At 52.2% G+C, this 13,411-nt stretch overlaps 1 protein-coding gene across 4 annotated transcripts in view; it reads right to left on the bottom strand.

Moving 5' to 3' along the window:
• The window catches only part of LIMK2 (LIM domain kinase 2), a 55,767-nt gene that overhangs the window by 10,731 nt on the left and 31,625 nt on the right, over positions 1-13,411 (bottom strand). For 3 of the 4 annotated variants that reach the window (XM_081113404.1, XM_081113406.1, XM_081113405.1), the window contains 8 exons: positions 6,627-6,762; positions 5,817-5,926; positions 5,363-5,551; positions 4,069-4,174; positions 3,510-3,706; positions 1,693-1,879; positions 750-836; positions 123-254 (listed from right to left, as the gene is read on the bottom strand). In XM_081113404.1, the coding sequence (XP_080969530.1) occupies positions 123-254; positions 750-836; positions 1,693-1,879; positions 3,510-3,706; positions 4,069-4,174; positions 5,363-5,551; positions 5,817-5,926; positions 6,627-6,762 (1,144 nt within the window). Of the gene's footprint in view, positions 1-122; positions 255-749; positions 837-1,266; positions 1,414-1,692; positions 1,880-3,509; positions 3,707-4,068; positions 4,175-5,362; positions 5,552-5,816; positions 5,927-6,626; positions 6,763-13,411 lie in introns of all 4 variants that reach the window. The other variant, XM_081113407.1, reaches the window with a different exon arrangement.

Genomic DNA, 13,411 nt, shown 5'->3' with positions numbered 1-13,411 from the left:
GTGGCCCTTTGCAGGTAAAGCAGTGAGTCTCTCTGGCTAGCATGGCTTCAGGGTGGTAGTGACATAGGTATCCCACTGACAACCCACCAAGCTCCTGGGGACAACGGAGGTGGCATACTCACCACACTGCGTACAAAGTCCTTCAACGTGCCCCCCTCAATGTACTCTGTCAGCAGGTTCAGCTTCTTGTCCTTGTATAGCACCCCGATGAACTTGAGCACGTTGGGGTGGTCCAGGCTGCGCATCACCTTCACCTGGGGGTGGGGAGGCCAAGAAGGGTGGGCAGTTACTTCACACTGTGTCTTCCTCAGCCCTTGCCTCCAGGCGGTCAGCATGACCAGTGTTACCTGCATCTCCTACCTCCTATGGTGTGTGATGGGGCGGAATACGCCCACGTGGATGGGGAGGGCCCCACGGGCCTTACCCTCAGGATCCTGCCTTTTTAGGAATTGCATGGGGAGTGGGGTGGGTGTTGGAGTGGGAGGGCAGCCCCTGGACCACAGGTGCACCCAGCTGCATTAGTGGAGCAACCCGGGAGAGGCGATGGAAATGCTCCGGGAGTGTGTCAGTTCTCTGGAATGCCCCGCTAGGCTCCCTTAGCAGGTGTTCAGGCGGTAATTATAGCATCTAGTTGTACGAAATCGGTTTGCTTTCATGTCCATCACCCCATTATCTGTGAGCACCTTGTAAGGTCTTCCTCCCTCTTCCAACAGTGACACCAAACTCCTAACTCCACGCCCTCTTCTTACCTCAGTCAGAAAGGTCTTCTGGGTCTCCTCGTCACACCGAATCAGCTCCTTCATGACCATCACTTTGCCCGTGGCTTTGTGTGTCACCTACAAGGAGGGCGATTGTCATGGGTGCAGAGACCAGAGGCAGTTCTGGAGAACTGTGTGAAAATCAGCGCAGCTGGCCATCCCATCCCCTGGAGGAGGCGCTGAGCCAGGTCAGATGGACAGAGTTCATGTGCAGAAGACACAGCACGGGGCACCAGGGGACTCAGAGAGGAGCACATCCCGGTCCCTGGAGAGCTGGGCATGCACAGAGGAGAAGCGAGAACCCGGAAAAGGGAAGTGTGGGATGAGGCAGGAGGGGCTGTCAAGCCAGGCAGGGGCTCCAGTCATCTGAGAAGGGAGTGAGTCCCTCAGGTGAACAGAAATCTAGGGGCAGGAAGGCCAATGCCACAGACATGCGCTAGGGAGGCTGAGGGGGTTGGGGGTGAGCTCTCCAGCCCCAATGCTCCAAAAGCTGAGACACATGGCTTACCTGACCCCCCCTCCCAGCTCTCAGTAGAGGAGGAGGAGGAGGAAAGAAAGAGAGAGAGGTTAGTCCCCGAGACTGCTCATCAGGGAGGCAGGAGCCACTCCCCCATGGGCTCCCTGCAGCATGCCCAGCACTGGGGCTTCTGGGCGCCTAAAAACACCCACCGCCTGGATATGGGTGGGCCACAGGCAGAGCTCCTCCCTACCCGGGGCTCCGGGTTCACCAAGGTCACTGCGACAGCAACGCTGACCTTAGGTCGCCTGGGAGGACTGGGGTGGCAGGTGCAGCCCTGACACCACCACCTGCAGCCAGGAAGGAGGCCTGGTGTCCTGCAGGGCGTACGGTGAGACCACATGATAAGAACTCCCCAAAAGAAGGCGAGGGAGGGAGGAGGGGCGGAGGAACAGAACAGCTGCTGCCTGTGCTTACCTTGATGGCCTGCCCAAAGAAGCCCTTCCCCAGGACCTCCCCGTGGATCAGGTCACACGGCCGAAAGATCTGCTGGGAGTAGCTGCTAGAACAGCGAAGGGATTCGGAACGGCTGATGTCACGGCTAAACAGCAGGGGTTCCTTTGGGGAGCTGGGGCCGGGGGACTTGGAGATGCTGTTACTGCGCCTGAGGATGAGGAAAGATGGTGCTAGGGATAGGGTAGCCCCCAGAGACTTGCCAGGAAACCCTGGGGGCAGGCACTTCAGGGCTACCCTGTCCTTTCCAACATATGTAGTTCAGGACCTATGACTGGGGAAAGGGACTCTCAGGTCAGACAGACGTACCATGTGGGGGCTGCAAACATCAGTATTTAAGTACATTCAAAGCGGGAACCCTGAGTACTTCTCACCTGGAATGAATGATACATGCTACTGGCTCATAGCACTCACTACAGGACAGCACGGTAGATGGTGATCCGCCGCCCATGCCTGCTCCATTCGAGGCACTAACGGGGTCACAGTGCTAGCCTACTGCCATCCCCCAAAATGACCAAGTGGGATTTGGGATATTCTGCACATCTTTGTATCTGGCTACCTTTCCTACATTTAAAAATCATCAGCGTGTATCATTTCTACAGCAATAAAGCCAGTATGTCTACATGTTTAAGAGCAGCCGGTCACAGTAATGGCTGGTGACTGTTACTTTGACTTCCTGAAGGAAGGACGAGACACTGAGTCAGCAGCACTGAAGGTGGACTGCAACCCTGCAACCTCCTCTCTGGGGACACACCTGTGTCATTGGGCTTCCCAGCAAGGACGGCCGGCAGCTTCCCAGCCCCTGCTCTCTGCCCCGCCTCCTGCCGAGTGTACCCGAGGGGCACCCAGGTGAGCTGGCCTCTCTCGTGCATGACGGCCCTCTAGGTATCTGAGCAGCTCTCTGGCCACCCCCACCCACACCTCCCTCTTCCCAGGCCTTCTCAGCCCTCTGGCGCTGTGCCGCCACCAGCTCGCTCCTGCTGACTGAGGCCAAGAGGGCAGCCAGGAGTGACAGGAGCCACCTGTCGGGAGGGCCCTATTTCCAACAGATGCCAGCCAAGAGGGCCCTGAGCGATTCGGCCTGTTTGGTCAGGAGGGTGGATCAAGAACCTGACTCCTAGTAACACTAACAGCACCTCGCCTTTGCTGAGTGCTGACACTGGGCTGCTTTGCATCCTTGCTGACACCGAGTCCTTACATAACTGGGGAGACAGCCACCTTTATCTTGCGTCTCCACCTCACAGATGCAGACAGAGGCCAGGCGAGATGGAGCGATATGCGAAGGGAGGCAGCTCAGCTAGAAGGTGCCGTCGGGGTGTGCCTGCCTGGAGAGCCAGTGCTCCAGCTCCTGCTCTCAGCCTCCCCACATACTTGGTTTTGGTCCCTCAAATCCAAAACAACTTGCATTCCTCCTTGTTTTATAGTTTTCAACCTCCTTATTTATATTTCTTAATCCCACCTGTGCCCCAGCTCCAGCCCCTAAACTCTGTGTTTTCCCCTCGGGCCACGCTGCCCTTCGGGGTCCAGCTCAGGAGTGCAGTGGACAGTCTGACCCCTTGGTTTCTATGGGAACCTGGCAGACAGCTGGGTTAGATCGAGCACAGGTCCTGGTTATGAAATTGTGATCTCCCTGCGGGGTGCTGGGTCAGCACAATCCTCAGAGCCAGCCCGTCTCTGGCCAGCTGGTTCCCTTCCTGACTGCTGGCCTCCGAAAGCCAGCTCTGCCTCATCCGAGGGACAGGCTTGGGGCAACACGGAGCCAGGGTGATGGGCGTGGGCACCTTAGGGAACGTCTCCTCAGAGTCCCTTCCAGGTTCTCCTTGATGTCCAGGGTGCTGAGGGTGTGTGAGTGCCCAGCATTCTGCAGGTGGGGAGAGAGCCGTGCATCCAGCCGCAGCTGGTCCAGGCGCTGGGAGACGGGGTCGTGTTCAATCAGGAGCTGAAGTGTCTGGCTCGTCTGGCTAATTGCATCCTCTACCTGTGGCCAAGGAGCAGCGTCAGGCTGGATCCCACAGGCTGGCTCCCCCCAGGCCACCCACGGTCAGCCCAGAGGATCCAAGCACAGTGCGGCCCAGGCTCAACTTGGCTAACAGTGGCCTCCAGATGCCAGTACCCCACAGTGCCCTCTGCCTGGCATCCTGTCAGCTTCCCCATCTGCCAGGCCAACCCTGCAGCCCTGGGGACATGCCAGGCTGACACAGGAGGTCACCAGTGGTCACAGGCTCAGTGGCAAGACAAAGAGATAGACGAGGGGTAGAGAAGGGTGACGGTCACAGTGTGATCTCCCAGGGGGTCTGTTCCATGCCCCACACCCATAGACAGACTGGACACACACTCTACCTCCTCTACGCGGAGTGTGCGGACGGGGGTCCCATTGATCTCCAGGATGCGGTCCCCAGGGTGGATGGCATTGCGGTTGTTGGGACTGATATGCATCCGGTTGACCCTAGGACCAGACGGGAGTTGAGACGGGTGAAGGAATCCTAAAAACAAGCCTGACCAATTTCACTTGTGCAGGGAAGAGTCACCTGGCCCCCAAGGCCCAGGCCATGCACAGAGAAGGGGCACTCACCCAGTGGCCTAAGCCAGAAACTTGGGCGCCATCCTCCCCATTGGAGTTTCCTCCCTGCCCCCAACCCTCACCATCTTGGAGAACCCTGCCTTCTCTCCATCGCCATAGTTACCAACGTCTCTCACCTGGATCATGCAACAGCCTCCTAACTGGTCTCTACATCTCTAGGCTTGCTCCCCTCCCACCCAACTTTCACACCCTCAATCCTTCTAAAATGCTAACCTGATTGCATCACTTTGTTGCTTTAATCCCTTAATAGACCTGCTGAGTCTTCATAATCCAGGCCCTCCATGACTTAACAACTCCCTCTCTGGCTACTCCCAACCACCCAACCTATACCAGACACAACCACAGACTCCTGCCTCTGCCCGAACACAATTCCCTCCCCTCTTCATCTAATGAGGCTTTGGAGCAGACCTCAGCTCTTCCTGACTTCCCCAAACCTAGTAACTCTCACCTACACTGTAAGCAGCCAGTGCGCAGCACACCATTAAGTGCACAATCACGATTGTACAGAGTTAGCAGCCACAGGCACCTCATTACTGATATTGAGGGGGACACAGACTCCTTCCCCATCTGATCTCTGGCCTGGACCTAGGGTGGAGTCTTAATCTCTTTCTCCTCCCTTCCCTCCGTTCATTCGCTCAACCAACAAAACAATAATCAATGAACACCTACCATATGCCAGGCACTGTTCCAGGCCCTGGGCATGCAGTACTGGACAAGACTAAGATAAGTTCCAGAAGGAACTCGTGGAGAGGACAAATGATAAACTAATACACATAATCAAGCCAGATAATTTCAAAGAGCTAACATGATCTGACACTTGACACGTGAAGGCTGAGTGGTTCCGGCATTAAGTATCTGGTGGGAAGCAGCCTGGGCAGACAGCACGGTAAGTGCCAAGGCCCAGGTGTGGTTACAGCAGAGTAAGCGCCAGGAGAAAGACAGAAGATGAGGATGGAGGGGGTTCAGCATAAGATTCTGGAGTTCTGAGCCCCTTGAAGCCCATCTATGGCCTCGGCTCAAGACCCCCTGCTCTGGGGTTCTCAAAATACTCACTCTTTTACTTGCACAGAGGTGGCGTAGTTGGAGCACGCACTCTCCACGGACACAGAGAAGCCCCGCCGGCTCTCGGTGGTGGCTGGCATGGACATGTGTGTGACGGAGTAGGGCAGCTGGTCCTGAACAGACTCCGTGGAGAGCCGCTCAAACATGGGTGCCAGCACCACCTCATTATGGCACTTCCCACTGGAGAGAGGAGCAGGAAGGGGGCTAAGGTCCCGGAGCCACACACCCCCCCCGAAGACCCCAGCAACCACTGCACCACGTGACTTCAAGCAATAGGACCCACAGCTAATTGTCTTGCTCACAGCTTCCAGAACAGGCTAAGAACACTGCTGTGATAGGAAGCCAGTGCTCTGATACCCCAGTAGTCTTTCCGCCCAACTCATGCTGCCCGTCCCTCTCTCGGCCATTCTTATAGGGGAAGGTAGACACAGGGCCAATGTCTTACCAGTAGAGGGTGGCATGCTGCACCAGGGCATATGCGTCCCCATCCTCGATGATCACCTTGCAGCTCATACAGGCAAAGCACTCTGGGTGGTACTTGAACTCCCCGGCCACCTGGGAGCAGGTGGGGAGAAAGATGGACAGATGGAGAGAGTGAGTCCTCGCTGTTGCTAGACTGAGGGCAGAGGTGGGTGAGTGACCTCTGATCAAGGATTTGCGGATCCCGGCAAGAATTTTCCTTTGCACTTCCTGCCCTAGAGCTTCCGGAGGAAGTGCCAGACTGGTGCCCCCCTATCATTTTTGAGATTGCAAAAACATGTTTTGGTCTCAGCCATGAGACCAAGTGCCCAGGAGTAATCATCCCCATTAGAAAGGCTCACAGTTTCTCCAACACAGAGCTGGCAAATCTGTGACTAGGCTCACAGCCCTTTGTCTTAGAGCAGGCAGGGGAGGCGGAACTCTCTCTGCTAGCTCATTCCAGGGTCTCCCTTTCTGATTTCCTGGCCACGGCTTGGGTGTATGTATCCTCCTCTCAACCGATAACGCTCTCCTTTAAGGCTTTCACCCCATGGTGTTGTGTCTCCTCCGTGCCTGCCCACCCACCCATACCCAACACTGGCTTGTTAAGTCTTTGAGGGTAGGGTCCCACCTGGCACTATTTCATAGGTGCTCAACAAACACCTGTTAGGTGATGAAATGAAGAGAGAGGCCTTGGCTGATGGAAAGACCAGAAGATGAATGACCACAGGGAACTGGAGGCTCGGTCAATGGACTCTGGTGGCCACGAGGAGCAGAGATGGAGGGACTCACTCACCATGACAGGCCCAGTCATCAGCAGAGAGCACCCGTGGCAGAATTCCCCAAATTTCCTCCAGTAGTCCTTGTGGCAGTACAGCTTCCCGTCCTTCTCGTAGTACCAGTTGGTGAGGGACTCCTGGCATTCCGAACACCTGGGAGGCAAGATAAGGAGACTCTCCTGGATTCTTGGAATCCACGTTTCTCGGATCCCGTGTTTCTTAACCTGTCTGGGTCTTGAAACGCTTTGAGAATCTGATTAAGAGCCAAGAAGCCTCTCCCAGAAAAAATGCACATCCAAGGAAAACGTGTATATCAAGGATTGAAGCCTAATCATGGCCCCAGGTGAGAGCCTCTGGGCTAGACAGGTATCTCGAGTAACCAAAGAAGTTCGTTCACCTCCACTTTTCAAAATGTACCCTTCACCAACAGCATTACTGATATGGCATTCTTTCCCTCAAAATATTAAGCTAAGGAAACAATTAGCCTGTCCAGTGTGACTCAGTGATTGAGTGTCGACCCATGAACCAAGAATGGTGTTTCTATCTCTCTTTCCCTCTTGCTTCCTCTCTCTTTAAAACAAAATAAATTTTAAAAGCCATATTATTATTTTTAAAAAGAAACAATCAAAAATGTGAATCACTTGGTAAGACAACTGGGCTTGACTCTTCCAAAAAGTTAATGCCGTGGGGAGTAGGGGCTACAGAGGTTAAAAATGTCTACACACATAGCAACTAAATGCAATGCCTAAAGCTTGGATTAAAAAAAAACACACCAAAAAACAGCTTTGAGTGACATTTTTGGAACAAGTGAGGAAATATGAATTTGGACTATACATTAGATTATATTGTGAATTTACTGTCAATTTTCTTAGATATAATAACAATATTTTGGTTACACAGAAGAATTCTTAGAAGAAGCACATTAATTACAGGTGAAAGTCAAGATAACTACAACTTACTTTTCAACAGTTCAGCAAAAATAAATAAATACTGTGGTGTGTATAGACAGATAAAGTGGCTTAAAGTTAACAAATGATGAATCTAGGTGAAGGGTACATGGATATCCTTGAACTACTCTTTTAACTTTTCTTCTTCTTTTTTTTAATCTTCCCCCGAGGATATTTTTCCATTGATTTTTTTTTCCTTCTTTTAAGAGAGAGTGGAAGAGGGAAAGTTAGAGAGAAATAGCAATGTGAGAGAAGCACGTCCATTGGTTGCCTCCTGTACGTGCCCCAACCAGGGTCAGGGCAGGGGAGGAACCTACAACCAAGTTACGTGCCCTTGACTGGAATCGAACCTGGGACCCTTTGGTCCACAGGCCGACACTCTATCCACTGAGTTAAACCGGCCAGGGCTCTTTCAACTTTTCTATGTATTTGAAAAATTTCAAAATTAACATATTGGGGGGCAGGGAACAAACTCCATTAGCACTGTGCACGCTGTATAAGACCCATGTATGTAGCTCCTTTCTCCTCCAGTCCCCTGAAGCTCCGCCCCAGTCAGGCTAGGTATGTGTTCTCAGGCCATGTCTGCACAGAGGAGGTCCTCCTCATTTCTGAGCCTCCTCGCAAAGAGCTCCCTGGCCTGCCGAGATCAGCTCTTTCCTTCTAGTTAACAGACTCTCCATTCCGGTTAAGGCCTCACACCACCGGCATTGGCCACACCCCTGCTTCCCAGAAGCGCTGCCTCTCGGTTTGAATCCTGACCCTGGGTTAGTTTTAGTTATGTCATCTTGGGCAGGTTATTTCACTTCTCTGACCCGGTTTCTTCATCCGTAAAATGAACTGCTGTGACAGTGAAATCCTATGTATCCAAGTGCACGTCGCTCATATAAAAGACCTAGGACAGGAGGGACTCAGCAAGGGTTAACTATGAAAAAGGACGGTGGTGGCAGCTCACGTTGCTGGCCCCTTACTGCCACTAGCGAGAGAGCTTTGGACAACTCTCAGTCATTTTTCCTTATTGACAACATGGGACCAGCGGCATCCACCTACCCAGAACCACTGTGAACACTGGGTAAGTTAATGTTGAAGGAAAGCCTTTTGCACACTGTGAAGGGTAAGACAAGTGTATTACTAGAGTGATTTGCTAGGCACTGCAGATCTAAAAGATAAATAGACAAGGTCCCATTCCACCTTCCAAGAACGTATAATGAGCTGGAAAAGAAAATGTCTAAACAAAACTCAATTTTCACAATGCCAGGCGAGAGTCCACAAAGAGCACTACTACTTTTAAGCACTGCGGGAGGTCGAGGAGGAGGACAGGAACGACTTGAAGCAGCTGGAGAAAGGAAGGAAAGGGAGACGTCTGTGGAGTGAGGGAGGTCTAAGAAGCAGGATCCTGAGAATCCCTCCTTGTGGAGGATCCAGTTCCCCTAGGTACTCAGCCCACACTGGTGGCTTCTGCCATCAGCCACCCCCATCCCGTAGCATTTCCTGCTCGTCCTATCATGCTGAATTTCAGGGTGTTGGGAGCTTAGTATGGCATCAAGAGAACGGGTATGAAGTGCCTAGGATGGTGCACTGAAAACCAGGCTTTATAAGGGGTCGAGGGGAAGACCCCTTTCTGGGCATGCAGCTCACACTCCTCTCCGTAGAAGGCACCGTGGATGAACTCTGGATCGGCAGACCCGGGTTCAAGAGCTTCGGTGCTACATACTCTTGGACAAGCCCCTTTCCCTCTCTAGGTTAAGTTTCCCCACCTGTAAAATGCAGACTACACCACAGATCCCCTCGATTCTGTGCATGTATGTCTTCCCCTAGATGACCCAAGGTTTAAACCTCAGTACCACCGCTGACCACCTAACTCAGTGGTTCGCAACCTGCCTAATGCCTCGACCCTTTAATACAGTTCCTCATGTTGTGGTGACCCCCAATTTCATTGTTACAAATTGAACATAATTAAAGCATAGTGATTAATCACAAAAACAATATGTAATTATATGTGTTTTCCGATGGTCTTAGGCGACCCCTGTGAAAGGGTCGTTCGACCCCCCAAGGGGTCGCGACCCACAGGTTGAGAACCGCTGACCTAACTGATCTTGGGCCAGCTGCTTCACTTCTTGTTTGTGACATGGTAACATCACGACCTACCTTCAGGGTAGGATTAAATGAGGTTCTGCATGACCATGAGGTGCCCAGCAGAGGGCTCGCATTAGAAGGAGGGGCTTCCTTCTTGCCTCCCACCTTCTGGGCACCTGTCTTTCTTTACAAGACTGTGAGCTCCCTGAAGATGGGAACAGTGTCCCATTTTACCTTGGTAGACTCAGCGCCCAGCAAAGGGCTTGAGACAGTCAGTAAGCCCTTAGCAAAGGTTTTTATGCTGGAAACAGTGGGAGTGGCGAGACCCATCATCGGACCAGGTGGGAGCGCAGCAGTTCTGTGGCTCATGGTCACCAGTTCCTGCCCGTCTCGTGGCTTTCGTGGAGAAAAGCCAGCGCAGACGTATTTGCACCCAACTGCACGCCTAGGCCCTGTTACGTCCTTGTAATGGCATGTGTGCTGCAGGGCACGGGAGCACCAGAACACGTCCTCCCTTCCATTGCCAATATCCTGCTTTTGTTTGCTGCAAGTGCCCCAGCCAGGCCCAGGAGAGGGAGCCGTGAGGGAAACGAGTGCAGGCATGCAGGGGAGAGACATGCCAGCCTGCTGGGGAAGAACACCTGGCTGGGGAACGACATCACCAAGGCACACATCTGTGCCTCTGAGAGGCACCTCCAGCAGCGTGGCCAACGTGGGTCGGGTCGCCGCAGGTGTCTCTGAAGAACAGGGAGGTGAACAGCTGACAGGAGGCCTGTGGGTCCCCAGGCTGTTTCGCTGCAGAACAGAACACAATGGCTTCTTGGGCCACTGGAGGAGTGGCCACTGTAGACTTGTCGCCCTAGCTTTGATGATTCACAACAGCTCCTGTTACCTGTTACTCGAGCGCCAGCCATATTTCAGGCCCTCTAGAAGGTGCCTCACTTATACACTCAGATTATCTCTAATCCTGACCACCACACCCTGCAAGGAGATAGGATTATCCCTGTGTTACAGACTGGAAGGCTGAAAAACAATCAGGACACTTCCACACGTTCCCTGATACTTGATGGAGCGGGAGTCTGAACCTATGTGTTGGCTCTGAGGCCATGTCCACCGGACTACATCCCCCATGAGGCAGCACAGCTACCAGGCAGGGCCTCAGGCTCCGTGTCTGTGAAAATAAGAGGCTGGGGCCCTGAGAACTCAAGTCCCTTCAGTGTTAACACTTCATGAGGCTTTTCCTTGAGTCCCAGTGATCATGTCATATGGCACGACTCTCCTCCCTCACTTAGTCTGCAGCATTATGTTCCCCAGCAGCCTCTGCCCTTTTAAGAAAGTCAGAACCATCACCAGCCTTTCACTCCTGGAATCCCACTGCAGCACTGTATCTTTTAGGACACGTGATATTTGCTGCCCAATATCTAGGCCAGAAATAAAGAAAAGAGTTATAAACTTAAAAAAAAAAAAAAAAGAAAAGAACCCAAAACACACTCTGGAAATGTAAGGTGCTACTTAAAAAAAAAAACACAACAAACCCACAAAAAACAAAAAAACAAAAATCCCACCTCAGATTCTCAGAAACCGCCACGTGGCCACAATGTGTCTTTCCCAAAGCCAAGGTGTTTTTTGAAAGTTTCAAGAGAAAGTGAAAATCTGCCCTGGCTGCAGGCCCCAGGGCACCCAGCTTGGAGGTGGGGTACCCTGCAGCCAGGGCCAAGCATGGTCACTGCACTCTTCTGAGCAGCCAGAGTGAATGGGCGGAAACCCTCCGGCCAGGGGAGAGCACCGAGAGGCCCCCACGCGCGGAGGACGACCTCGCAGCCTCTTCCAAAGCACCAGAGGCCTGGCAGCCACCCAGCGAACCAAACCCTGGCGGGCAGCTCAGCGGGCAGCTCAGACCCAAACTGAGGTATTCTGCATCAGCGGGGAACGGATGCAAATTTCACAGATTTCAAAAAAAGATAACCAGTTCAGGTGCTCACAAATCACTCTTAAGGTCCACGGGTCCCTGCTCCTTCTTTGCCATTTCCTGTGTGTCACCTAAAGCCAGTTACTTCATGACTGAGCCTCAGCTTCCTCCTCTGTACACTGGTGATGATAAAATCCCATGGGGCTATGAGAATTACATTATGACGGACAAATGCCTAACATGATGCCTGGCCCATAGCAGATACAAGTGTTCATTTCCCTACCACTCTCCTTTTTTGGGCGGTTAATCCTCATTTGAGGATATTTTTCCCCATTGATTTTTAGAGAGTAGAAGGGAGGAAGGGAAGCGGGGAGAGAAACATGGATGTGAGAGAGACATCCATTGGTTGCCTCCGCACATGCCCCAACCAGGGCCGGGGATCAAACCTGCAACCCAGGTACATGCCCTTGACCGGGAATTAAACCCATGACCCTTTGGCGCACAGGGTGATGCTCTAACCACTTAGTCACATGGCCAAGCCTATCTTTCTTTCTTTTTCTTTTTAATATATTTTTCTTGATTTTAGAGAGAGAGAGGGAGAGAAACACCAATCAGCTGCCTCCTGCATACCCTCTACTGGGGATCAAGCCCCCTGACCAGGAATGGAACCTTCGCTCAGCCAACTGACCTGCACCGGCTAGGCTGGACCCCTTTTTAATTTGAGAACACCAAGGGTGAACAGAGACAGATCCCTTTTCCTCTCATGCCCAAGCAATATGGACCTGCTTCTTGGCCCAGAACCAGATTTTTGTGAGTTGAGAAGATCCTAAAATGAATTATTTATCCAGTCAATTAGAAAATCGATAGATTCTAATCAGTTCCTATCAATTAGGAAATAGTTATTGTGCATCTTGGATGTGCAAGACCAAACAGGCAAGTGACTACGCTGGGAGATGCCAAGGGAAATGTGATAGACCCAGTCCTCACTCACAAGCAACTTATTCAGGCCAAATGTTTGCAGGTACATTTTCAACCTCATGCGGTAATGGAACCAAACAGTCATTATTACACTGGATGTACACAGGCTATAGAACAAGCCCTCCCATGTCTCACATCAATGTCTCCCTCCCTCCCTCCCTCCCTCCCTCCCTCCCTCCCTCCCTCCCTCTCCCTGAAATCAAGGGGGGAAAATATCCTGGGGCCTGGCCAGTGTTGCTCAGTGGTTGAGCATTGATCTATGAACCAGGTCATGGTTCAATTCAGGTCAGGGTAATGCCTGGGTTGTGGGCTCGACCCCCAGTAGGGGGCATGCAGGAACAGCCAATCCATGATTCTCTCTCATCATTGATGTTTCTATCTGTCTCTACCCCTCTCTCTTCCTCTCGGAAATATATATCTATATCTATATATCTATGTCTATCTCTCTCTCTCTCTCTCTCTCTCTCTCTATATATATATATAGAGAGAGAGAGAGAGAGAGAGAGAGAGAGAGAGGAAATATATATATTTCCTCTAAATATATTAGACAAAAGTCACTCCTTAATTTACCTCTTTTGTAAATTCCAATTTGAGGTGTTTTCTTGCTGGGAGCCCATGTGTCACTGCACCTCACCCTGACGCCAGTGGCACTGGCAGGGGGACGGTGCACTCGGCCCAGCACCACCTGCCCGGGCGCAGAAATTACGCTCTTCACTCCCGGCTCCCTCTCCCCCTCCCTGATGCTGTCACCCCTCATCATGTCTCCGTGGAATCTGGTTTCATCATTTTCCTTGCGACCACAGCCTCAGAAGTCCTGCAGACTCTGTACTCCCCCAGAGGCCTGGGGTCAAGGGCCAAGGACATTTATTTGTTCCGGGGAATCTGGCAAGGGTCA

The sequence above is a fragment of the Myotis nattereri genome (assembly GCF_964212035.1).
Source record: "Myotis nattereri genome assembly, chromosome: 19".
NCBI lineage: Eukaryota > Metazoa > Chordata > Mammalia > Chiroptera > Vespertilionidae > Myotis > Myotis nattereri.
This window is presented reverse-complemented; position numbering and strand designations above follow the sequence as displayed.